Source organism: Xenopus laevis, chromosome 8L, assembly GCF_017654675.1.
Source record: "Xenopus laevis strain J_2021 chromosome 8L, Xenopus_laevis_v10.1, whole genome shotgun sequence".
Classification (NCBI taxonomy): domain Eukaryota; kingdom Metazoa; phylum Chordata; class Amphibia; order Anura; family Pipidae; genus Xenopus; species Xenopus laevis.
Genome location: NC_054385.1, coordinates 23,761,843 through 23,787,351, shown reverse-complemented (window position 1 = coordinate 23,787,351; position 25,509 = coordinate 23,761,843). Strand labels below are relative to the sequence as shown.

Below are 25,509 nucleotides of genomic sequence, written 5' to 3'. Positions count from 1 at the left end.
AAGGAATAATCGTTCGAATGATTCGAACAATTTTAATCCATCGATCGAAGGATTTTCCTTCAATCAGAAAATTGTTAGGAAGCCTATGGGGACCTTCCCCATAGGCTTACATTGGCCTCGGTAGGTTTTAGGTGACGAACTAGGGGGTGGAAGTTTTTTCTTAAGAGACAGTGCTTCGACTATCGAATGGTCGAATAGTTGAACGATTTTTACTTCGAGGTTGAAGTAGCCTATTCGATGGTTGAAGTAGCCATATTCGACCATTCGAAATTCGAAGTATTTTTTCTTCTAATCCTTCACTCAACTAAGTAAATGGGCCCCCAACACTTCTATTTGCAACAACAATATTAAGAATACAATTGGCCATAGCGGTCATGAAGAATGAAGTAGAAAACAGAAAATAGCAGATAAGATACCTCCAAGTCAAGTTATACAAATATATCCCAATTTCCCAAATGTCTCCTAATTGGAGTTACTCAACTTTATTTTCTACAAGAAGCTTTCATGGAGCCCATTTCCTATTATGTTTATATAAGAAAGATTTATTTCTAGCATCAAAGTACTCCAATTTCTCTGTAAAATATAAAAAATGAGTTAGTTCTGACAATGTGGGTGGAGCTGCATCGTTCCAATGCTGGGCAATAATCAATCTCGCTACTTCTAATATATGGACAGTAAGACGCCTATAGGATGGGCTTAAATTAGGGATGCACCGAATCCACTATTTTGGATTTGGCCGAACCCCCGAATCCTTTGCGATAGATTCGGCCGAATACCGACCCGAATCTGAATCCTAATTTGCACATGCATATGCAAATTAGGGATGGGAAGGGGAAACATATTTTACTTCCTTGTTTTGTCACAAAAGTAACATGATTTCCCTCCCCGTCTCTAATTTGCATATGCAAATTAGGATTCGGATTTAGTTCGGCCTGGCACAAGGATTAGGCCGAATCCTGCTGAAAAAGGCCGAATCCTGGCCAAATCACGAAGCGAATCCTGAATTCGGTGCATCCCTAGCTTAAAGGGCTCACTTCTAAATTGAAAAGGCCAATTGAAGGTTTCTGAGGTAACATATATTGAGCATTAATTTTGGACAATAGCTCAAATACTATTGTCCAGTACAGTAAAAGTTTTGGACAAGACCACAAAATGTGCTAGGTAGTACCAATTTGACTACAGTCCCGCCAACAGTGATTAGAAGCTGTTTGTGGATAAATCTTATATAGTATCTCTGGTACAAAATGCCATCAATAAGTTTCACTGATGTTTCCAATAATCTCACAGATTTAGTAGTCTTGAGTAGTAATAGAAACGCAGAGTTCCAATCCTGTGAGACTATTGGAGTTCCAATATCTTGTTGCCTTAATTGAATGATGGTCTGCTAAGTTCTGCTCTCTCTCATTGAATAATGCATAGTATTTGGAAATTTTCACTGTGGTTTGTAACATCTGGTTAGCTTCTGTTGTAAATCTGATAATGGTTTGATTTTACAAATTTTTGTTGATGTCGCAAAACTTGCAAGTTGTAGATGTGTTAGAAAAGATGTTGACGTAAGACCCCATTTGCTTTAAGCTCATCAAAATACGTCAACGTATCATTAGGCATAAGCTCTTCCAGATATTGAATTTCAGCTGAGACCCATTGTGCATTAAAGTTAGGTATAATACATTTAAGAGCTCTAATTGGGAAGTTTGGGTAAAAACCTTGAGTAATAGAGTCAACATGTATAATACTGTCCCAAACTCGAAACGAGGCTTGAGTAGTTGGAAAAGGTGCAAACGTAGAAATACGCATTTTTGTTGGGATCCATAAAAGTTGGAAAAGTTGACATAGGGATCTTGTGGTAAGACTCTCTTACAGTGTGACCCATTGGCGTTGGTTATAATTCGAAAAAGTCCTTGGTAAAAAATTAAAATGTACTGCTTATAGTATTTTTTTGAAGTCTGGCAATCCTATCCCCCCTTGAGCTTTAGATTTAGATAGACATTGCAATTCTAGGCTTAGCACGTTTCCAAATAAATTTTGAAATTTCTTTCTGTAGTTTTGAAAAGAATATATTTAGTACGGGGCGTGGTTTGGTGCGCAAACAAGATGGCTGCATAGTCAGTGAGCTCCGTACCAGCGCCGACATTTAAGCCTGTATACAGCTTCTACAACAGCTTCTTCACATCCAGGCTGCTGTAAGGACGTAAGGGGCAGCACTTGCTATGGGCCGGAGGAAGCATAAAGACCCGAATGGCACCATTTCGCCCTACCTTCAGCGTTCACAATCAGGCCGCGCCAGAAGGGAGAAACAAGATGGCAGCGATCTGAGGCACACGGCACCTAATTCCCCGGCGCAGTCTTCCGTAAGTGAAAGTTCAGGGGATCCGGGGGCCTCCTCTCCCCACACATATAGCCAGATGGAGATGCCTAATATAGCAGAAGAATCTGCTGAAGCGATCACCACTACATATCTTATGACGCAGCTTCAATCCCTTCATGATCAGCTTACGGCCTCCATTTCCCAATCCATAAAGTCTGCTATATCGGACTTTAAGGCTGATTTAGCTTCTATTGGCGAACGAACAGACAAATTGGAGGGGAATACTGATGAGCTTTTGCAGCGCCAAGTTTTTCTAGAGGATGAGAATGCAGCCCTCAGAGAGGAAATAGAGCATTTGAAAACGCAACAGGAGGATAGTGAGAACAGGGAGCGGAGAAACAATCTGCGTATTAGAGGTATCCCAAACACGGTCTCGACTCCTGATCTGCGCACATATCTCAGGGGACTTTTTTCCTCCATAAATCCAGATTTACCCCCAGAAGCCTGGATAATGGATAGAGCTCATAGAGCTCTGGGAAGCAATTCCTCCAACTTACCCAAGGATGTGGTGGTTCGTCTTCACTATTTTGAGAGTAAAGACTCGATTATACAGAAGCTCCGTAATCAACAACAACTCTCCTATCAGGGTGCAACCATACAAATATTTAATGATCTCTCTTTGACCACCTTAGCAAAACGGAGATTATTACAGCCCATTACGCAGAAATTGCGTGAACACCATCTAAACTACCGATGGGGCTTCCCATTCAGACTGACTGTCACTAAGGATGGGCGTCAATATGTGCTTCGGGACCCCAAATTGGGCTCACAACTACTCTCACAGTTGGGGATAGGAGGGAGAGATTCCCCACCGAAAGCTCCTTCTCCACCATGTTCTAGGCCCTCTCCTTTGTGGACCGCAGTATCGCCAAAGCCGCTACGCACTCAAAGCTCTCCTGCTGAGAGATCTACGCAGACGTCTCCTACATGAGGACTCTGGCCCATATAATTTTGTGTTAATTTCTGGATTTGCTGAACGTAGGAGACATGGTCATCTTAACTGTTCACCACGACCCCCTGACCATCATTCACGATTGCAGTCGGATGTACGTGATTTTCTCCTATTCAACCTCTCTGCCTACTGGTAGTCCTTCACACCATCTCACCCACCACGAGCAGGGTAACCCCGCTCACTTTCTCGTCTTCCACTTTCTGAGGCCTTGAAGGGTCACCAGGTTTAGTTTTTCCTTACTGATAATGCTGGCAAGATGGGAACTTTTTCAATTTTCTAGTTGGTTTTTCTATTTTGACTCTGTTCCGTTTTTTACTTTATTACTCTTTTTATTTATGGCACACGCAAATGAGCCCTGTTGCTGGACTAATTCCTTTTTTTCCTGGATGTCCCAGTGATCGTCTGACTTGTCAGATTGCGTTGAGGGTGGTTAAACGATTTTTGACATGTTTTCGTAAATGGTTTCTGGTATTTACTTATGCATTTAGGAGGTGCACTATTTGTTGGAAATGTTTCATTACCTTTGCATATTTGTCATTGCTGGTAGTCCAAGTCTGGAAGGATAAGTTGCATGACCCACCCAAATTTTTCAATGGCTAACATTACCTCATTGAATGTCAATGGCTTGAATTCCCCGCTCAAACGAGCTTTGCTTTATAGGGAACTCAAATCCTTGCATTCCTCCATTTTTTGTATTCAGGAAACGCATCATAGGCAGTCTGATCCCTGGTATATTAAACATAGGGATTACCCGCATTGTTACCGAGCGTCAGGACCCACGAAAAAAGCGGGGGTCGCTATTTTGATTCATAAAAATAGTAATTTTACCTGCTCGACACATTTAGCTGACCCCTCTGGTCATTACCTTATCCTTTCTGGACATCTGGGTACTGTTCCTGTGATTTTGTTGAATGTGTATGTGCCGAATAAGAGACCATTAGCTTTCCTTAAGAAGGTACTGTTAAAGACTGCTTCATTTAACAATGCAAATGTGATTGTAGCTGGAGACTTCAACATGATTCATTCCCCGTCCAGGGATAGACAAGCCCTCCATCATTCTTTACCACCCTCGATTACTGATCGGACTTCTGTTCAGTTCCGAACTCTATTGCGTTCCTATTATTTACAAGATGCGTGGAGGCTCCAAAATCCCTCTTCTAGAGAATATACATTCTATTCGCATGCACATAAAGTGCACACTAGGATAGATTATATATTCTTAACGTCTCCACTTACCTCTCTGGATTATACTGCGAATTTACATCCCATTTCATGGGCGGATCATGCTCCGATAGAACTGATCGTTCACACTACCAAACTGCATACCCACAAAAATCAATGGAGGATGAATGATCATTTGTTGAAGTCTCCAGCTGTCAGGGATCACATTGCTGCTCAACTGAAGGAGTACTTTCTTATTAACCAGCCCTCGGTGTCTTCGCAAAATACACTTTGGGAAGCACATAAGGCTGTTATACGGGGAATATGCATCGCTTCTTCTTCTTCTCTTAAGAAAAATAAGGCTTTACATTATGATCAGCTCACGGCAGCCTTACAAAAGGAGGTGAAGAGACAGGCTAATTACCCAACGATACATACCTTATCTAAAATTATTTTTTTTATGAAATGCATTGCGAGATTTGAAGATAGCGGATGCGGATAAACTGTTAACTATGTACAGACAGATATATTATGAAAAAGCCAATAAGGCACATACACTGTTGGCGAATAAACTTAGAACTAAGCAGGCTCTCCAAACCCCACAGCTTATCCGTACTAACAGAGGGCTGGTTAGTGCACCGCAAGATATTGCCAAGGCATTTCATAATTATTATACCCAACTATATAATTTATTTCCTGCAGGGAGTAGTGACACATTGTTGAGGAAACAGGACAACTTTCTCCTTAATGCCAGTCTCCCTAAATTAGATCCCTTAGACGTGGAATCTCTTAACAAACTGGTTACTGCCGAGGAACTTCTAGAGGTGTTAAAAGGCATGCCGGCAAATAAGTCACCTGGTCGGATGGACTGCCATATGGCTACTATAAAACATTCCAGGAATTATTATTACCGCATATGGTTCCATTATTTAATGATTGGATGTCAGGTCTACCAATACCTAATACAGTGCTCAACTCATATATTACCCTCATTCCGAAGCCGGGAGAAAGACCATACCCTCTGTGCCAATTACCGTCCCATTGTATTACTTAATTCTGACCTGAAAATATTCACCAAATTATTAGCCTCTCGGCTGAACATCATTCTCCCGAAATTGATAGATTTGGACCAAGTGGGTTATAGAAAGCGAGTGATAATATCCATAGGGTGATATCGATAACTGATTATATTAACAAACATAAGATACCATCACTTCTGCTTAGTTTAGACGCAGAAAAGGCGTTTGATCGCTTGCGGTGGAGTTTTATGTTTAGGACGCTTCACAGTATGGGATTTCACGGCCCCTTTATTTCAGCCTTGCAATCCCTTTACTCAACGCCTTCTGCACAGGTAAAACTTCCGGGGGTCTTGTCACAGCCTTTGCAGATAGGTAATGGTACACGACAGGGCTGTCCCTTATCCCCACTTCTGTTTGCCTAATGTATTGAGCCACTAGCAGCAGCCATACATCAATCCCCTGACATATTTGGAGTTATAGTGGGTACACAGACATTGTACGCAGATGACATTTTGCTAACGCTTACCTCTCCGCAAACTTCTTTACCAAACCTTCACCAGATATTGGAGAACTATGGACACATATCAGGGTATAAAGTTAACCATGATAAGTCTGAGGCACTTCCTCTTCACATCACGGGCTCAAACCTAAAACTTTTGCAGATTAACTTCCCATACCGCTGGCCTTTAGAATCTGTCAAATACTTGGGTATCAAGCTTACAGCAAACTATACTTCCTTATATAAACAGAATTATGTGCCCCTCTTGACAGCTTTGAAACGTGATCTCCAAACGTGGCATACTTATAACTTATCATGGATGGGTAGAATAGCTGCAACTAAGATGAATCTACTTCCGCGACTCTTGTATTTTTTTGACACCTTGCCTTTGATGGTACCGAAATCAGCAATAGACAAACTACAAAGGGCAATCATGAACTTTGTATGGGCGGGTAAAAGACATCGTATAGTGCGTCACACATTGTTTGCCCATCACACACAAGGAGGGCTAGCAATCCCTAACTTGTCAAATTATTATAAGGCTGCGCAACTTAAAAAGGCAATGGACTGGGTTGATTCGCACTAAGTGGGCGTCTTTGGAACTTTCACACTGTCACACCCCACATCTGGCTTATTACTTATGGACTACACATAAACCTCCTTGCTACCCTACTCTGTTGAGGCCGACATTTCATACACTAACCATATGGCAACGAACAATAGCTAAACATAAACTTTTACCCACACCACCTCCACTGTTACCTCTTTGGGGTAATCCAGATTTGTCAGCAAACTTGCAACACACTAATATGTCTCCTAACTTAACCATTACTTTATTTAAACTTTCTAAGGTGTTTCACCCACTCACTAGGAAGTTAAAAAGCTACCAGGACTGTAATTTAGTCACGGGGGAAAATAACCTTTCGAGATTTCGACATCTTCAATTAAGGCATTTTGTTTTAGCTATTGTCCCTAAGGGCATACTACCTCCCGTTGACCCGCTGTCAGCACTTTGCCGTCTAGGTTATATTCAAAGAGGGCTAACATCACGGTGGTATTATTTGTTGAACTCCACTAATTTGGAAACCCATCCACATGCTTACATGAAAAAGTGGGAGGCTGATCTGCAATGTAAAATAGATTTGCCTAGATGGCAGAGAATGTGGGAGAATGCAACAAAAAGTTCTATATGCACTATTATCAAGGAAAATATATACAAATTGCAAATGAGGTGGTATCATACACCAGCACTACTGCATAAACTGTTTCCTCAAACTTCTTCTCCCACATGTTGGAGATGCAACACTGGGGAAGGTACTATCTTACACATTTTCTGGTCGTGCCCGGTGATTTTAGGCTTCTGGGATTCTGTGAGTAAATGGTTGGGAAAAGTGCTTTCCTCACCTGTGCCTAAAGATCCGATTATATTTGTCTTAGGGGATACCATACCTAACGTTGCAACTCCACTGCAGAGACTGGCAAATTCTATTCTGTCAGCGGCTAGGTGCTGCATAGCCAGTAAATGGAAGGGGTCATCCCCACCTTCAGAACAAGAGTTGTTAAATCGGATTCGATATGTCAGACGGATGGACTTTTTAACAGCTTTACGTAATGACACAATTGACCGCTTTAATAACATTTGGGGCAATTGGGATGTAGCCCAGGAGGTACTTTCTAGTTGACATATTTCGCCACTCATGCTACCTTCCTTATTTACCTAGCCATATCGTTCTAGGATGTTATGCATACCACTTTGTTATGTCTGCTCAGGGTGTCCTGTATTTGAGATGTTGATACTGCTGTTCTGAAACTCATTTGTGTGTATAGCTGTATTGAGTTTTATGTTTCTTATTTTTCATCACTTCCAGATTATTGTGTACACTATGCCATTTGATTTCCAGATACGGGATAACACTTTATGAGTGATTGTTAACTGGAGATGACTTTCATATGTATCCTATACAATACTGTCCTCTTCTGTATATTGCGATCTATTATGCCAAATGTGAAAATACTTTACACTTCTATGAAGATGTTTTCCTTTTTGTTTAATAAAAATATTTTGAAAAAAAAAAAGAATATATTTGGTACTACTATTGGGATAGTCCGAAACAGGTATAGTATTTTCGGCAGTAACATAGTTTAACAGTGGCTACCTTACCTAACCATGATATGTCTTTTTTCAGCCAAGCTTGAGTAAGCGAATCACATTTTTTCAAAATCGGTACAAAATTAGCATTATACAAAGATTTAACTGACACACCTACTTTTATTCCCAGATAGGAAATACATGACTTCTGCCAGGCAAACTTAAAAAAAGGATTTTAATATGTTCAAGGTTTCCTGAGGTATCCATATAGGTAAAGCTTCTGATTTAGTTTGATTCACTTTATAATATGATATTTTGGAAAATGTATTAAGTATATTCATGAGTACCTGTAGAGAAATTTCTGGCTTAACAAGAGATAAAATAATATCATCTGCAAATAGTGATATTTTATAGTTTGATCGACCAATTTTGTATCCATGTATAAGTGGGTGTTTTCTTATTGTTTCCGCTAAAGGTTCCATAATTAATACAAAAATCAACGGAGAAAGAGGGCAGCTTTGTCATGTACCATTCGTCAATAGATAAAAAGAAGATGCTTGTCCATTTGTGACTATTCTAGCAGATGGGACTTTATAAAGACTCAAGATATTATCCAAAACGGGTCCTTTAAAACCAAATTTCTTCAATGCTTGTTTCCTACAAAAGCCTTCTTAGCATCCAAGGCTACTAGGATACTAGGAATCTTATTCTGATTTGCATGAATGGCTAAATTTATTATTTTCCTTGTGTTATCTGGTGCCTGTCTTGATGGAACAAAACCTACCTGATAGTTACCTATGAGGCATTTTAATAAAGGGTTTAAACGACTGGCTAAAATTTTAGCATAAAACTTTAAGTCAGAATTTAAAATTGATATAGGACAGTAATTTTGTGACTGTGGTCTTTATCAGATTTAGGTATAGTAGTTATATTAGCTTGAAACAACTCATGTCTAGTGTCATCTGAGAGCATAAAGAATTAAAAAGATTTGCTAATCTGGGGGCTAAAACAGGCACTAAAGTTTTATAAAAAACTATTTGAAAAACCATCTGGACCCAGTGCTTTATTAATTTTAAGTGCTTAAGTATTAATTAGGATTTCTTCTATGGAAATAGGGCAATTTAGTGAATTTAGCTGTTCTTCTGAAAGAGTTGGTAACGAAATCTGTGCCAGAAAAGATTCAATATTATGTAACTCAGGCTGTGTTGTGGTTTTATGTTCTTTAAAATTATAGAGATTCTGGTAGAACTTTGCAAATTTTTGAGCTATATGTTTTGGGTTAGTGAGGGAAGCTCCTTCGGGAGTTTTATTTTTACATTTTTCCTCTCTAAGGGGCAAATTTACCGAAGGGCGAAGTGGCTAACGCTGGCGAAAATTTGCCAGCGTTACGTCATTTCGGCACTTCAGCGATTTACTAACAGCAGTTTGCGTAATTTCGCAAAGGAGATAGACTCTGGCGCAACTACGCACTCTAACGCCAGGCAAATTTTCGGTCTGGCGAAAGAGCATTGCTACACAAATTTACTATGTTTTTTATTTTACTGACCATTACCTCTATCGCCAGACTTGCCTTCGCCACCACAGAGCATTTGCTAACATATGGCACCTAAACTATACTGTGGGCACATATGTAGGGCATTATAACAACTTTATATACGTTTATTAAGGTTCCCTGGCCTTGTGTAGGTCATTGTACTTTAACTGCCCGCCATATGCTAATTAGCCAATGCTAGTGTAACTTCGAACTGAGCTAAATTACGCCAGCGTTCCGTACCCTGTGTGCAACTTCGGATCTTCGTGAATTTGCGTTGTCCAGGCAAATTTACGCCTGGTGAAGTGTTGCTTTCGCCGGTTAGTGAATTTGCCCCCATGTTTGCGAGCCAGAAGACGTCCTTCTTTATTGTCTTCTGAATAGTACATTTGTTTTGTAAGCATGATTTGGTATGCCACTTTTTCTAAGTTCAAAGCATTAATTAATTTTTTTATATTATTTACCTTTAGGGACCAAGCCTCAGTTGGATTTACTTTATGGTGCCTTAAGGCGTCAGTGATTATTTAAGTCTATTAGTTTAGCTTTTTTTCTTTTTGCTGCGACGCTAAAGAGATCAGCTGACCTCTTATGAATGACTTTTAAGAACACCATAAAAGATCCTGTGATATTGTGGGAGATTCATTATAACCAAAAAACGCGTTAGTAACTGAGGTTAATAATTCTTTTTTTTTTGTATTCGCTAAAAGAGAATTATTTAACTTCCATGCTGTAAAAGGTAAAGGCGTTTTTTTAAATTAAGAAAACATCCGGCGGGGGCATGGTCTGATCATGTAGCTACACCTATATAAGACTTCTGCATTTGTTGCAATGATATTCTATCTGTTAGCATTAAATCAATCCTCTAATATGAAAAATGGGGCACTGAAAAAAAGGAATAATCTCTCTCCGATGGATGCCAAGATCTCCATATATCGTACATATCAAACTCTAACAAAGACTTATAAAAGGCTTTAGATGGATTTAGGTGCTATTGATTGAAAAATGGTATGCATTTATACGTAAAATGTAGTTCTGAAACATTGAAAACATATTGTACTCTGACAACAGATATTGTATTATGTGTAAAAGTAACAACAAAAAGTATACTGCATTATATTTCTGTAAAAGACTGCATAAATAAAAATATTTTTTTTAAAAAAAAAGAAAAGGCTTTAGATAATTGTGAACTCTTGTGGAGTTGGGCTTTTATCAAAATGTGGATCGGGGCTAAATTAAAATCTCCCAACATTATACATTTACTGTATGTTCATTATACTGTTTTGATTTTTCGTGACTTTATTAATAAATTTCACCTGATGAGAATTCGGGGCATAAATATTAACTATAACAAACTTTTCTGCATATAATTCACAGTTTATCAATAAGAATCTACCCTTAACACCACTCTGTACCTGGCTTACCAAGTGATTTATACTAAATTGAAACCTATATGATGGAATTTAAGGTAGTTTCAAACCTGAATTAAGAGCTAACTGTTAACATTATAATGATCACGGACACGGTTGATTCGGTATATTGTTTAGTTTTCTTTTTCTTTTGTTTTTTTCAACATGTATTCTTTACTTATACTACATGATGTTTCCCGATGTGTCACTATGTGGAGTGTCCGGAGCCGTTGCTCTTCCTTCACTCTCAAGACATTTGTATGTTATGCCTATAATCCCCTCTGCGTAGGAGGATACACATTTTCTATATCTACGAATGCATAAAAAACTTTGTTATGAGAAAAGTATATGCTGTTTTTTCATCCAATAAAAAGTTTTGAAAGAAGAATCTACCCTTAACATCTGTGGTAACCTCTATAATTTTAACTTGTAGGGAATTCTTAAACAAAATTGCAACACCGTTTTTTTTTTGATGCATTTGAATATATAATCTCATTATATAATTTAGAGACAGTTTCCGATGTGTTTTCCCTGCCAAATGTGTTTCCTGAATACCAAGTATATCTATCTTAGAATCCTTGGCCCAATTCAATAATTGCTTCAGTTTATGTGGGCTGTTCAAGCCTTTAACATTTAAAGATGCTATATGTATCTTCATATTCCAAGAGATTATATAAACAAAATTTATTTTCCACTAAACATAGCTAGGGGCTATCTTATCTGACTATAAGTGGAATTTAAATTAACCTAATAAAATGAGTTTCAGCAAAATAACAAAAGAATGTTAAAAAAAAAAGAAAAGAATAAAGAAAGAGGTAGAAAGAAAGAAAATGAAAGAAAAGAAACCTATATACAGCACTTAGGGCTTGTTAGGTTATAGAGAACAGCACTATTAAACTAACTGTTCTTAATCTCTGCACTTTCCAGCTTTGTGTGGAGGGCAGCAATACTTTGAATCAGCAAAATTATAAACTGGATATAATAAGTATAGCATTCAATAAAATGCGAAACAATAAAAAAACAAAATTAGCAACAATAACCCAAACTCTTTACAGAGACGAAAACACATGTTAGTGACAAAATATCCTAATTTCCATATCTGCCAATTTGTTTTTTAGACTTTTAATTTGTTCTGTTTGTGAGCCCAATATATCCGAATGATCTTTAATAGTAGCCACATTCTCATCTGTTTTAGAATCAAGTAGATTTACTCTAGTAGTTAACTCATTTCTAGGGAAAGTTGGTGAAACGCATCTGTTATATCCTGTCGAATAGAAGTTTGCAGCTCACTTAACAATTTGCACATTGCTTTTTCAGTAACAGGGGCAGTCGAACACTCACCAAGTGTAGGATTCTCAGGTTCATGTACTTCTCTCTCCATAGCTATGCTGCTTTGCTGCATGAATGGCGTTGCTTCCTCCGAGTCTTGGTGCGATCCGCCATCTTGGATTTTTAAAGCCGGTTTGTTTTTGACCAAAAAGGATTGTAACTCTGGTTGCAGTGTCTTCTTAATCAACTTGGGAGGCATCTTAAACTGAGGTAAGTCCACCACCCAAAGAATGCAATGTCTTTAGTCGATGTGAAGCCGGTGTATGAGACCTCTGTAACTGAGCTTAGTGTTTCACGTCCGTCTATTAAGCAGCATTTTAAAGACTTCCCACTTAATATGTTGCAGAGATGCCCTTATACTGTCAAAGTGTGCACATCTGAAATTTAGTGTTTTAGTTACACTCTTCAAGAGAATCTTAATGGAGACCATGTTATGATCACTATTCCCTAAATGCTCACCCACACAAATGTTAGAGATGAGTTCAGTATTATTAGTTTTTACAAGATCCAAAAGAGAGTTATTCTTTGTAGGTTCTTGAACAAGCTGGAATAAAAAGTTGTCATTCGGCATATTTACAAACCTACTAGCTTTTTCTGTCTTGGCAACCCCATTACCCCAGTCAATATCTGGATAATTAAAGTCAACCATAATAATAACTTGACTTAGTTGTGAAGCCGCTTCTATTTGTAAGAGTAGTGGCTTATAGCATCCACCAATGATCATTTTCTTTGTAACCTTTTAACCCACGAATAATAAAAAATGAAATGATGATGTCTGCATCATACTAAAATGTAACACTAAGGTGAACAACCCCTTTAACCTCCTGTGTGCAGTGTTAATAACAGCATTAGTGTGCCATTTGCTTGGACCAAGTCTGTAGAACCTACTGAAGCACAGTGCTAGTGGAATCCTACAACTGCCACTACATCCAGGCTGCTGGTAATTTTAGGGTTCCCTTTTGGCAGCACTCCTTAGCAGTATTCATCAGAGCAGGCTCTTCAAGAGCTATGACACTCTACCCAAGTTCAAGGAGCTTGCGTGGGAGCAACTACCATTTACAGTATAAATGATATTAATCTGCAAGCAATTTTGCCTCCATTATGATTTGCCATCCTTGAGTTTGTATTTGTACATGAGCTTGACTCTTAATTTGGCAGGGGAGCAGCTATGTAAGTGGAAGAAAGATCTGTCAGACAGTAAAGGTTGTATATTAAACCCATATTATATGTGATACCTTATTAATGTTCCAGCTCTAGCCTGCACAATGTTACTTAGTCACCATCTTGATGTCTTCCTGCAGAAGTGACTCACTGCCTTATAAGAGATTTAGTATTTGACTAATCAGGGGCAGTGAGTCACTACTTAAGCATTCTACCATTAGCCTGCACATGTAGGTAACTTAATTATTAACCTTTGCAGCATTAAACTTTGCAAAGGGCAGATTTATCAAAGATTGAGGTGAATTTTCAAATGAAAAAAATTAGAATTTCAAGCTATTTTTTGTGTACTTCGACTAGGGAATAGTCCAAATTCGATTTCGAATTTGAAAAAAATAAAAAAAATTTGAATATCAAAATTTATCATGTACTGTCTCTTTAAAAATTCGACTTCGACCATTTAAAACCTGCAGAATTGCTATTTTAGGCTAGGTAAGTAGAGAAACATGTTACTCTAGCATGCAAGAGTGAGTTCATACCTGTGCTAGGGACACCTGGTATAATATGGTGGCACTGTGCTCCTTTTTCTCCCAAATATGGCAGCCCCCTCATACAGGAACATGGGGCATCAGACAGGTAATGTAAAATCATTGTGCAAATACTTTATGGCAAAGGTATAAGTAGCTTTCAAAGGTATTATTATGACAGATGTAAGATCCATTATCTGGGTCCCATACCTGTACTGTCCATAATTATGAAAAGTCATCGGTATTTTATTCATTTCATGCAAAGACTTCCTCGTACTGATTACAAAAATGTTGATACGTGAGGGATAATAATTAAGATTACATGCTTGCCAAGACCTTGATTCTATCTGAAAAGATGTCACAGAACTCTGACACACATAATGCCAATGTAATTTCTACAAATTGAATCCTGCTGCCTGTTATTAAATGCTAGCTTCTGCCTCTAATTGAATTGTGCATAACACTGGATGTACTGTGCCCTGTTTCAGCCTCTTTCAAACAACGTTAGCGGTGGATATACCCCTCGCTTGTACTTATTAGTTGATGATACAGAGGTTACCAGAGGAAAAGCAGACCCCAAGAGGAAAGTCCAATTAATTTGTTTTATGGAAGACAAATACTGATGTCAAATTGGGAAAAGTGTGGCACAGCACATTTTCAAATGTTCCACTACTAACAAGCCCTGGAAGATCTTTAGCAAGCACAATTAAACTCCCTTATTCCTACTTAAAAGTTAAGCGCTAAGGAGGAATATGATTACACATGCTCAGTGGTTTACAGTTACTATAACCCACTGAGCCAGACACTAACACTAGAAAATGTATTTAATACTATTATCACTTATGTATAAAGTGCCAAGATATCCCGCTGCACTGTACAATATAAGGGGCAGATTTACTCGAGGACGAAGTGGCTAATACTAGCGTCAATTTGCTGGCGTTACCGTCCACAGGGACATCGCCAATTTACTAACGGGTGCAGGTGTCACTTCGCTAGCAAAAGAGATAGATGCTGACGGTCATTCACACTCTATTGCCAGGCGGCAATTAGCTCTGGTGAATGAACGTTACTCCGCAAATTCAATAAAATGCGGATTTTACTGAACGTTACCTCTTTCGCCAGACTTGCCTTCGCCAGCTCAGACCAGGTGAAGTGCCCTGGAGTGCATAGATCTTCCTCAATCTTCTGTTACTTACATCATATTTTTTAGTGGAAAAAGCTTTTAAGTCCAAAAAACGCTGGCGTCTTTTCCTTTTTTCAGAGTGATAGCCTGCAAAAGTCCTTAAAATTATTTTTGGGTAACCAGGTTCCCCCATACATTTTCTAACATATGAAACATTAACTATACAGTTGGCTCATGTGAAGGGCATTATAATAACTCTATTTTCTTTATTAAGGTTCCCTGGACTTGTGTAATGTCATGTATTTGCTGCAACATATATGTTCAACTTTAAATTTCCCACTGTATGCAAATTAACTTGAGCGCAAGACCTCTAGCGAATTTACGATAGGCAGAAATGAACACTAGCGCATCTTTGGTTTCAACTGCTCACATTGCTGAAGTAACGCTAGCGAAACGTCACCAGCGTTCGGTGCCCACTGCAAACATTGCATTCCAGTGAATTAGCATTGTCTGAGCAAATTTTTGTTATCCAGTATGATAGGGACCTAGGGTTTTCCATAGATCATTCTTCATTTCTTAATACAAAAAAATCATTTAAACAATACATAAACCCAATAGGCTGGTTTTGCCTCCAATAAGGATTAATTATATCACGTACCAGTCACTGTCTTTATTATCCAAAAATTGCAATTATTATACTATGGGAGATGGACCTCCAGTAATCAGAGCTTTCTGGATAACAGATCCCATACCTGCATAAAGTGAACATAGAATTACATATGACTGATAATCAAAACAAGTAGTAAATAGGCTCCTATAGATTAGAGTTTATATTATATCCTATTTCCAATGGCTAAGGTATTGTATATCATATTTTTAACCTGTATCCCCAATACTGAAAAAAGGAAAAGGATAAACAGACATAGGACATCTACATCAAAGCAGAGCGGTAGCTGGATTGTTTATGTAGGTGGTGGGAAAGGAAGTGTAGGTGTATGTTCATATCTAAAGTTCAAACACTTAGCAAGCCTTACAGGTAATTTCATGTTTATCCACCAAAAAAGTGGTCGCCAGCGTTTTTTTTCTTAATGCGTTTTCGACACACAGAATATGATGTAAGTGACAGAAGATTGAGGGAGATCTAGCTTCTTTTAAGCACTTTGCCTGGTCTGAGGTGGTGAAGTCAAATCTGGCAACAGAGGTAAAGTTCAGTAAAATCCGCACTTTAGTGAATTTTGGAGTAATAACCTTTTGCCAGAGCGAAAATTACCTGGCGATAGAGAGCGAAGAACATTAGCTACGGTCTCTTTCACTAGCGAATTGATACCTGCCCAAGTTAGTGAATAAGCAATGTCAGAGTGATGAGTTATCAGCTCATATTTAGGCCACACCGAAACATACTGGTGTGGTTTGTTTCATAACTACTAATTGTACTAGTAGTAGTTGTTAAAACAAATAATGCTTAGCTTTAAGTTGATTCCAATAAAGACAGGAAAAATAATATTATGAAGTTTGCTAGTTTGCTGTCAACAGGAACAACTACTCCAAATTGGCAATTTGATCAGTCCAGTACATTTTATATATTATGCCAATAACATAATGCTATCAACGTTATTTTGTACATACTGAGACAATTATTTGGCATACCACAAGTCCAGATTCAGTTAGATGACAAAAACTTTTCTCCAATTTTGCTTCCAAATTCCCCCATATACATCTATTATTTCTTTATGACATAAACCATGAGAATGGTCAGTTCAGCAACAAAAAAACTCACTGAAAAACCACAAGTATTTTGTAACTTCTATTGAGAAGTCAGCCAATTTCTTTGAATTCATATTTAGTCCAGATGAACAAAGGATTACTTTTTATACAGATAGTATTTATAAAAATGAATGTTAGGACCCTACCCTACTGAGATTGTCTTTTAAGTCAGGGGGCAGTTTGTTACCACAGTGGTTAATATTGCTGCCTTGCTGCATTGGAGTCTTTGGTCAGATTCTAGTAAGAGCTCCATTGGTGTAGGGACTCATGTAAATGATGTGGAGGTGAGGCAGGATAAAATTAGGTTCATCCCACCCAGAATGAGATGGGGATGGCAGGTATAGAATTATTAGGATTTTTTATTTGTAAGATATATGGGTTTTGCCTCCAATTAGGATTAACTGTATTTTAGTTGGGATCAAGTACAAGTTACTGTTTTATTATTATACAGAAAAAGGAAAAGGATTTTTATAAAAAAAAAAAAAAAAAGGGATTATTTGATTAAACTGGAGTCTATGGGAGATGGTCTTCCCGTAATGCAGAGCTTTCCTTATAATGGGTTCCTGGATAAAGAATCCCATACCTGTATGTTCTGTATTTTGAGCAATACAAATTCATTTATTTTGAAAATTGCTTATTTTTATTATTAACCCAAGAGGGGTTCATCATGGACCTTCACTTCTGTGAGGCATATGGTTTTGCTTAGTTTAATACAGATCAGCAGCCGGGCCAGTGATCACATCACTACTGACATACCAAGGTAAATCAGCTAAACTTTACAGGCAAGCTATGCCCCCTTGTGTCTTTTTGTTGCATGACTGAATCCTTACATAGGAATTATTTATATGCTCTGTACAGGTTGTAAGCAACTTACTACAAACAAAACCCTAAAAAAAAGAGAGAGCTAACCCCACATTAATGGAACATCACACAGAAATCAAACAAACCCTGAAAGATAACCTGTCCTGTTTGGGCAATGAGAAACAGACCACGAGTATGTAAAAATGACTATTTTGTTAACTTAGCAATACAGGCGAATAGCTGATAAATGCTGAATGTGAGCTGCTAGACCACCTTGTGTAAATACCACTGCTAAATGTCATTGCTGTGATCTCTGACCAATGAAATGTGCATGTGGGGACAGTCCCAGGAAAATAAAAGAGAAATGCTAGCCCATGTCTCTCAAGATATTGTAGGTATCTTAGCTGAAGATGTAAACATGCTGTGGAAAGCCCCTTATTGGAGCCCCATGCCTTTCCCTGCCAAGCGTCAGTGTCCTGAGAACAGAAAGGAGGAGGGGTGCTCACATCCCTCCTCTTGTGGCCTGGCAGGCCCTGGGTTCTTACAGCCAACGGCTGCATTTTTTGTGCAAGTAAAATGAAGGTGGGTTCCTTATATTGTTAGGGTTTCCTTCTCATGGGGTGCACAGCAAGATGAGGCATCGGGTGCATGCTCAAAATGCCCAATCGATCGGTTCACCAGGGGATTTTTCCTTCTGAAGTTGTCATCTTTGCTGATTGCATTAACACAGTAGCTCATTACAGCCAGCAACATTTCTCCTCATCTGGTTTTTTCCACTTGGCTCTGGAAACAACTGGTTGGCCCACATGCACAAAATAGAGACATTCTATGGGTATAAATCAAGTCATGCTTCTTCCATCTGTTCATGGGGAAAGGCAAACAGTGACATGGCGATGGAGAGGATTCAGAGGAAGATGCACTGACATAGAGAAAGATAAAGCGGACCTACGAGGCACTGGAGGAGTACTCAAAAGAGAATCCTTTTCACTTCACGACTTGAAATGATGGGCCCCATAGCTGCTTGCAAAGCACAATGAGCTGGAGAGAAGGTGTCCTCCTACACAGCTGCAAGAAAATGTCCAGCTATGGTGTTGTGCAAAGCAATATACTCTGTGGAGTTTAACCCCTGCACTGCACAACAAAACATAAAATGCTCTAATCAAAAGTCTGGCAAATCAGCAAGCAGTATTTGGCAAACACACTGCTGGACAAAATTCCTATATATATTTTCAGTGTCCTTACAGATCTAATCAATAACTATAACTGGTGGGTATAAAGTCTCTAAAAATGTAGAAAAAAAACCCAGGAAAATCACATAAATAATAAGTAACAAATGGTCTCATTGCATACACCTTAGTCTAAGGGTTGCTGGTAACAGCCATAAACAACTGAAGTGTGAAGACCATCAAAAGTGAAAACATTAGTAGAAGTAATTGAACAATTAAAAGGTATTTGTTAGGACAATAAACAGCCTGATGTGTTTTGTGTCTAGTGGGGCACTGACTCAAAGGCTAATGGTCACATACCACTGTGAAAAGTTTTTATAGGGGTAGTGGACAATCAAAACAAGACACAACATTCCCAAAATACCCAATCCAAGACAGTTTTTCTAGGTACTATTTCCCTAAACATGAGCATGTTATTGATACATAAAAATGTCACCAACCTGAATAAATATCAAATATTATATCATCTCTTCAATTGCTGATCTACGTTTCCCATAATCCTCACACTACTGCCAGCTGTCTCTTATTTCCAGAGAAATTACTTGTTTTAGACCAGTGATACCCAACCAGTGGATCATGAGCAACATGTTGCTCTCAGGCTCTGCTGGGGTTTGAGAGCAGCCGGGAAATTCTAATTCCCTTGTCATCTGGGTCTTGGGCCTTGGGCTTAGCTATTTCACCCCAGCATCATTTTTGGTGTGTTGGGGTCAGCCAATCAGGGCTGACCTTGCCCTATATAGCCTAGCCCTCCTCACAGTCATTGCTTGAGCATTCACTGCTGTTGGAGCACTGTGGCCTGACCCAAACTCCAGTTTCTGAGCTCTTGTTATATTCCGTGCTTCCTGCCCTTTATGGTCTTGCTCCTTGTTTACAGTCATGTCTGGCTTGGATCTTGCTTCCAGTCCTGTGTGTTCTGCTCTTCAGTGCTGATCTTGTCCTTATCTAGTTTGTGCCTTCACCTGCTTTTATCCCACTCCTTCACCCTCTCTGTCCCACTCCAGCCTGTCCATGTGCCGTTGTCTGCTCCAACACAATCATATTGCTGTTTTTCAACCTTTCTGTTCTCAGTTTCTGTTGGTCATTAACAGTTCCTGCCTTAAAGACTCCCTCCTTTACCTATAGCAATCCCTTAATTGTTCAGTATAAAAATAAAAACTGGGTAAATAGATAGGCTGTGCAAAACAAAACATGTTTCTAATATAGTTAGTTAGCCAAAAATATAATGCATAAAGGCTGGAGTGACTGGATGTGTAATATAACAGCTAGAACACTACTTCCTGATTGTCAGCTTTCTTGGCTTCCACTGACTGGTTACCCTGGTTACCAAGCAGTAACCAATCAATGATTTGAGGGGGGCCCAATGGGTCATACCTGTTGCTTTTGAATCTGAGCTGAATGCTGAGGATCAATTGCAAACTCACTGAACAGAAATGTACCATGTGGCCCCCCTTCAAGTCGCTGACTAGCTCAGAGTAAGAGCTGAAAAGCAGGAAGTAGTGTTCTATATTACTATATTAGACATCTAGTCACTCCAGCCTTTATACATTTCATTTTTGGCTAACTAACTAAATTAGAAATGTTCTTTATTTTGCAAAGCCTAATTACCCAGTTTTTATTATCACACTGAACTGTTCCTTTAAAAATGGGTGTTGTTCACGCTGGAGAAGATGCGCTTAAGGGGTGATATAATAACTATGTATAAATATATAGGGGGTTCACATAATAATCTCTCTAATGCTTTATTTACCAGTGTGTCTTTCCAGCTGACGCAAGGTAACCCATTACAGATCCTGTCAGTTACCTCAAAGCAGTGGCCTCAAAGCAGGTGCTTATTTTTGAATTCCTGGCTTGGAGGCAAGTTTTGGCTGAATAAAAAACAGATGTACTGCCAAACTGAGCCTCCTGTATGCTGCCTGTCCACAAAGGGGCTACTAAATAACCAATCAATTCCTAGGGACTTTTTTCATGCTAGCTTTGCTCCCCACCTCTATGTAAATATGAATGTTGCTCACAGGTAAAAAGTTTGGGGCCCCCGATTTTAAATTATATGCATTTGAGTTTTGCTGTGGCCAAAAAAGAATTCTCTGTGCCTACTCTCAACCTGATGCCTCATTCTTTTTAAAACCGTTTCCTGGTATGGGTGACTGCTGTTAACACAGCTATGTTGCTGAGCACATACAGTATTGCAAATACAGTGCACAAGGAATAAGTCATTCACTGAACACTTCCTAGCATCCATTTATAGTTATCTGAAATGTAATGGCCATTGCAGTGGACAAAAAAGTGCATCATCTGAGTCATATATATGTCAACTGAAATCAGAGTAAACTATTAATATTCCTAAACCCTCTTTTTTTCTTGAACCCTCTTTCTTTTTTTAATGATCCTTTGTCCTCTTAGTGTATTCATACCACTTATGTATAGGTTGGAACATGCAAGGCTGACTCATATCCAATCATGGCAAAAGCGTAGAAACCTTGTACCTGAGTGTTACTCTGAGGTCGGTTAAAACAAGGGGAGGAGGTATTAGGAAACACCAGATACAATGCTGATGTTTTGTCAAAATTGGTGGTGCTGCAAGCCCATGTTATTACCATGTTCACAGGAATTTCACTCTGTATATAAAAATATTTCATATTCACTGAGTTATCAATTGGTAAACATTTCATATGGAATAAAGATTACTGAGAAAAGTATCATTGGTTTATGCAACAAACCATCCAGAATAATTGAAACAAATGAAGCCCAGCTCAGCAACGAAAAAGGCATTAGGCCAAGTTGTCAATATGGGAAGTTCAATTATCCAGATATTGACTGCCATAATGGGGCTTCAGGCAAACTAGATATATTAATAAATAGTGTAAAGGACATTGCTATGAAGAGTAAAACAAACCCCAATTATTTCATTATATATATTAATATATGTGTGTGTATCTTTTACCATGGGTCCCACCCTCTCCACCATAGCTACATTGCTGGTTGATGACAGCAGGAAAAAAAAGCCCAGACCTTAAACAATTTTTCTTCCACTTAAAATGCTAAGAAACTATTATAAAAAGGCTTAAAATAACGATGGCTGGTTGACTCAACAGGAAGTTCATATGAGACTAAAACACGTGAAAGTAGAGAAAGACACTTCCTATTGGTTTTCACCCCAAATAAGAGCTTAGTGATGTAATTGCCAACCCACTTTACTTAAGCTTCCCACAATTCCTTGATATCTGGCATGGTGCTGACGAATTGCTAATATGGTGCCATTATTTTAAAAAAAATGCTTTACTCAAGCTGAAAACTATGGGCCTGTTAGCTTAACATCTGTGTCATGAAAGGTGTCAGAGGGTATTATGATTGATAAGATGCTGAAATAAATGTTATATTACAATAATGTGATTTTTTTGCTAGCATACACTCAACAGGTCTTTCCAGACAACTTTAATTGCCTTTGAGGCTACAGTTACAGTGGTTGTGATCTATTCAAGTTTTCCTACAACATTCGATACAGTACCCCCCAGAATGTTACTGATTAGGGAATATTGACCTTAAACAAAAACATTTGTACTTGGACTGTGAACTGGCTGAACTATAGATTAGAAAGAGGTTTTTTTTCATTTCCTGGTGTTTACTTAGTGTTAACACATTTCCTCAGCACTTTACAGAGATTATGCATCCTTCACATCAGTCCCTGCCCCAGTGGAATGTACGATCTAAGGTCCCTATCAAGTAGGATTTACATTTCAATATATTAGATGAGTGGGAATCAAACTGGCAAATGAGGTTCAATATTGATAAATAAACTTTGGTAAAATAACAAATGCTAATTATACACTAAATGGAATTATGTTAGGGCAGCGGCACATGGGCAGATTCAGGGAGATTTAGTCGCCCTGAACTGTTTTCCCCCTGCCTTCGGCCTGCTAAAATCAAAAATTGCCTGTGGCAATGCACTTGTGGCACTTCGATTTCCGAAGTCGCCTGAAGTTGCCTCGTGAGGCAACTTCGGGCGACTTTGGTAATCGAATCACTGCAAGTGCCATTGCGCTGACGTTTTCTCATTATAGCCAGCGGAAGGCAGTTCAGGGAGATTGTCGCCCTGAAGAAGAGACGATTAGTCGCCAGGCGACTAAATCTCCCTGAATCTGCCCGTGTGCCCCTGCCCTTAGGGTTAACTTACTTGAGAAGGAAGGTAAGGAAGATAATTGTCTGTGGTGTCAGTCAGTGTCTGTCCTAAGGTAAATAAAGTACTATTTTAAATAAAAAAGTGTATTAACTTGAGGGATCAATGTATAATTTTGTCTCTTTACCGATCCTGTGTAAGGCCTCACCTTGAGTATGCAGTCAAGTTTTGGGCCCCAGTCCTTAAAGGGGTTAGGAAACCTCCTCGGCGCTAACCCCCCCTCCCGTGTATTGCCCCCCCTCCCTCCTCCCCCCTGGCCTACCCCTCCCGCTGGGCAAATGCCCCTAACTTGTTACTTACCCTTCTGCGCAGGTCCAGTCCAGGGAGTTCACAGGCAACATCTTCTTCCACGCGATCTTCTTCCTGCTTTGACCGGCGCATGCGCAGTAGGATCGTTTCGCCGGTACGATCTACTGCGCATGCGCGTGACTTTTGGCGCATGCGCAGTAGATCCGTACCGGCGAAATGCTCCTACTGCGCATGCGCCAAAACGCCGGTCAAAGGAGGAAGAAGCTCGCGTGGAAGAAGATGTCGCCTGTGAACTCCCTGGACTGGACCTGCGCAGAAGGGTAAGTAACAAGTTAGGGGCATTTGCCCAGCGGGAGGGGTAGGCCAGGGGGGGAGGGAGGGGGGCAATACACGGGAGGGGGGAGGGGGGTTAGCACCGACGAGGTTTCCTTCCCCTTTAAAGGAGAACTGAACCCCCCCAATAAGAAAATCCCCTACCTACTACCCTAGGTAGTGTCCCCTTCCTGCTTCCCCCCCGTATAGATAGCTACCCCTGAAATTGCTTCTTCGGTCCTTTTCCTTCTTTTCTGCAATTTTGGGCACTTTTGGAGCATGTGCAGTTGCTACGAACCAGAAGACCGCACATGTGCCAATATGATGCTCACTTACAGAAGAAGACCAGAGAACAGGAATATGGTGCCCATGAGCTTGGGAAGGTTTGATCAGGGCCGAATATTTACTTTAGCTTATCAACTGTCCTAAGGTTCAAGCAAGGACAAGGGAATAGACTAGGAAGCATAAGGTTTTCAGCTGCAGGCTGTAAAACATTCCAAATTCCTAAATACACATGTATTCATGTATCAATGACAGCATTCAGCATTAAAGGGCAAATTGGCATTCTATTTAAATCTTTAACACATAAAGCCCCTGTAGGTTCCCTAAGGTAATGACCATGACCAAGATAATTTGCAAATTTTTGTTAAAATCCATAAAAGTTGGTGTTTCTTAAAAACTATTTTAGTAGCTAAATATTTCATTTATTTTCTTTTTGATGTGTTAGATTTAGAAACTGGTTACTTACATCTCTTGTAGCATTGTCATGGATGAGGCTGTAGAGCGGAGTGACCCAGTTGATTTCCAAAAGTACTGGGGTTGGGCTAACTTGTTCTTTGCCTGCCCTTCGACAAAGGTGACAGCTGGATGGACACCTCCCCTTCTCCTCGCAGTGGATCTCTACTCCCATGATCAGCTGGTCATCAGACAGCATTTGCGCAGTGAGGAGCCCAGACAGATATGTGATGAAAGGCATAGAATTGAGTTCTTTCTTGCTGCCCAGCTCTGTGGTTTCTATGGAAAATGTATAGGTGTAAAGATATATTTGCAAGATCAGCACTGACAGCCTTTCAGCTAGACTGCTAGACTGACATTCTACTTTGATTTGTATTCTGTTTCTACACAAATTCACATTACAAATTAAAGATCCTGTTTTGGCTTGCAAGAGTTTCACTTGAATAATGTACAGGCATGGGATCCATTATCAAGAAACCCAATTACCCAGAAAGCTCTGAATTATAGGAAAAAATGTAAAAAAATGGAGATGTGGAAGCACTCTAAAGGCTAAACCCCTTGACGTGGTATGGTGGCTTTTCAACTTTATGATCATAACTTTGTAACTAAAAACCCCTGTTTTGTAAACTTTGAGACAGGGGACTAGGGAATGTGCATTAAAACTAGCACTTCCATTATACTTAAATATACTATTACTTAGCCTTTGGAGTGCTTCCACATCTCCATTTTTTTACACTGAATTATAGGAAGGCCATCTCCCATACACTCCATTATAATCATATAACTCAATTTAAAAAAAAAATATTTCCTTTATCTCTGTAATAATAGACCAGCACTTTGTACTTGATCCCAACTAAAACACAATTATTTCTCCTGGAGGCAAAACAATCCTGTTAGCTTTATTTAATATTGAAATACTTTTTAAATAGACTTAAAGTATGGATATCCAAATTATGGAAAAATCCCTTATTCTGAAAACCCCAGGTCCTCAGCATTCTGGATAACAGGTCCTATATCTGTACTGTCAAAGACAAATGAAGAGGACAGTAAGGGGTGAGTAAATTATGTACCTTCACCACCCAGCAT

The 25,509-nt window shown here is 39.2% G+C and overlaps 1 protein-coding gene across 2 annotated transcripts in view; it reads right to left on the bottom strand.

The window, feature by feature from the left end:
- Window positions 1-25,509, bottom strand: part of LOC108698296 (astrotactin-2-like) — a 1,031,088-nt gene that overhangs the window by 189,530 nt on the left and 816,049 nt on the right. For both annotated transcript variants that reach the window (XM_018229686.2, XM_041572527.1), the window contains exon 16: window positions 24,437-24,702. In XM_018229686.2, the coding sequence (XP_018085175.2) occupies window positions 24,437-24,702 (266 nt within the window). The remainder of the gene's footprint in view (window positions 1-24,436; window positions 24,703-25,509) is intronic.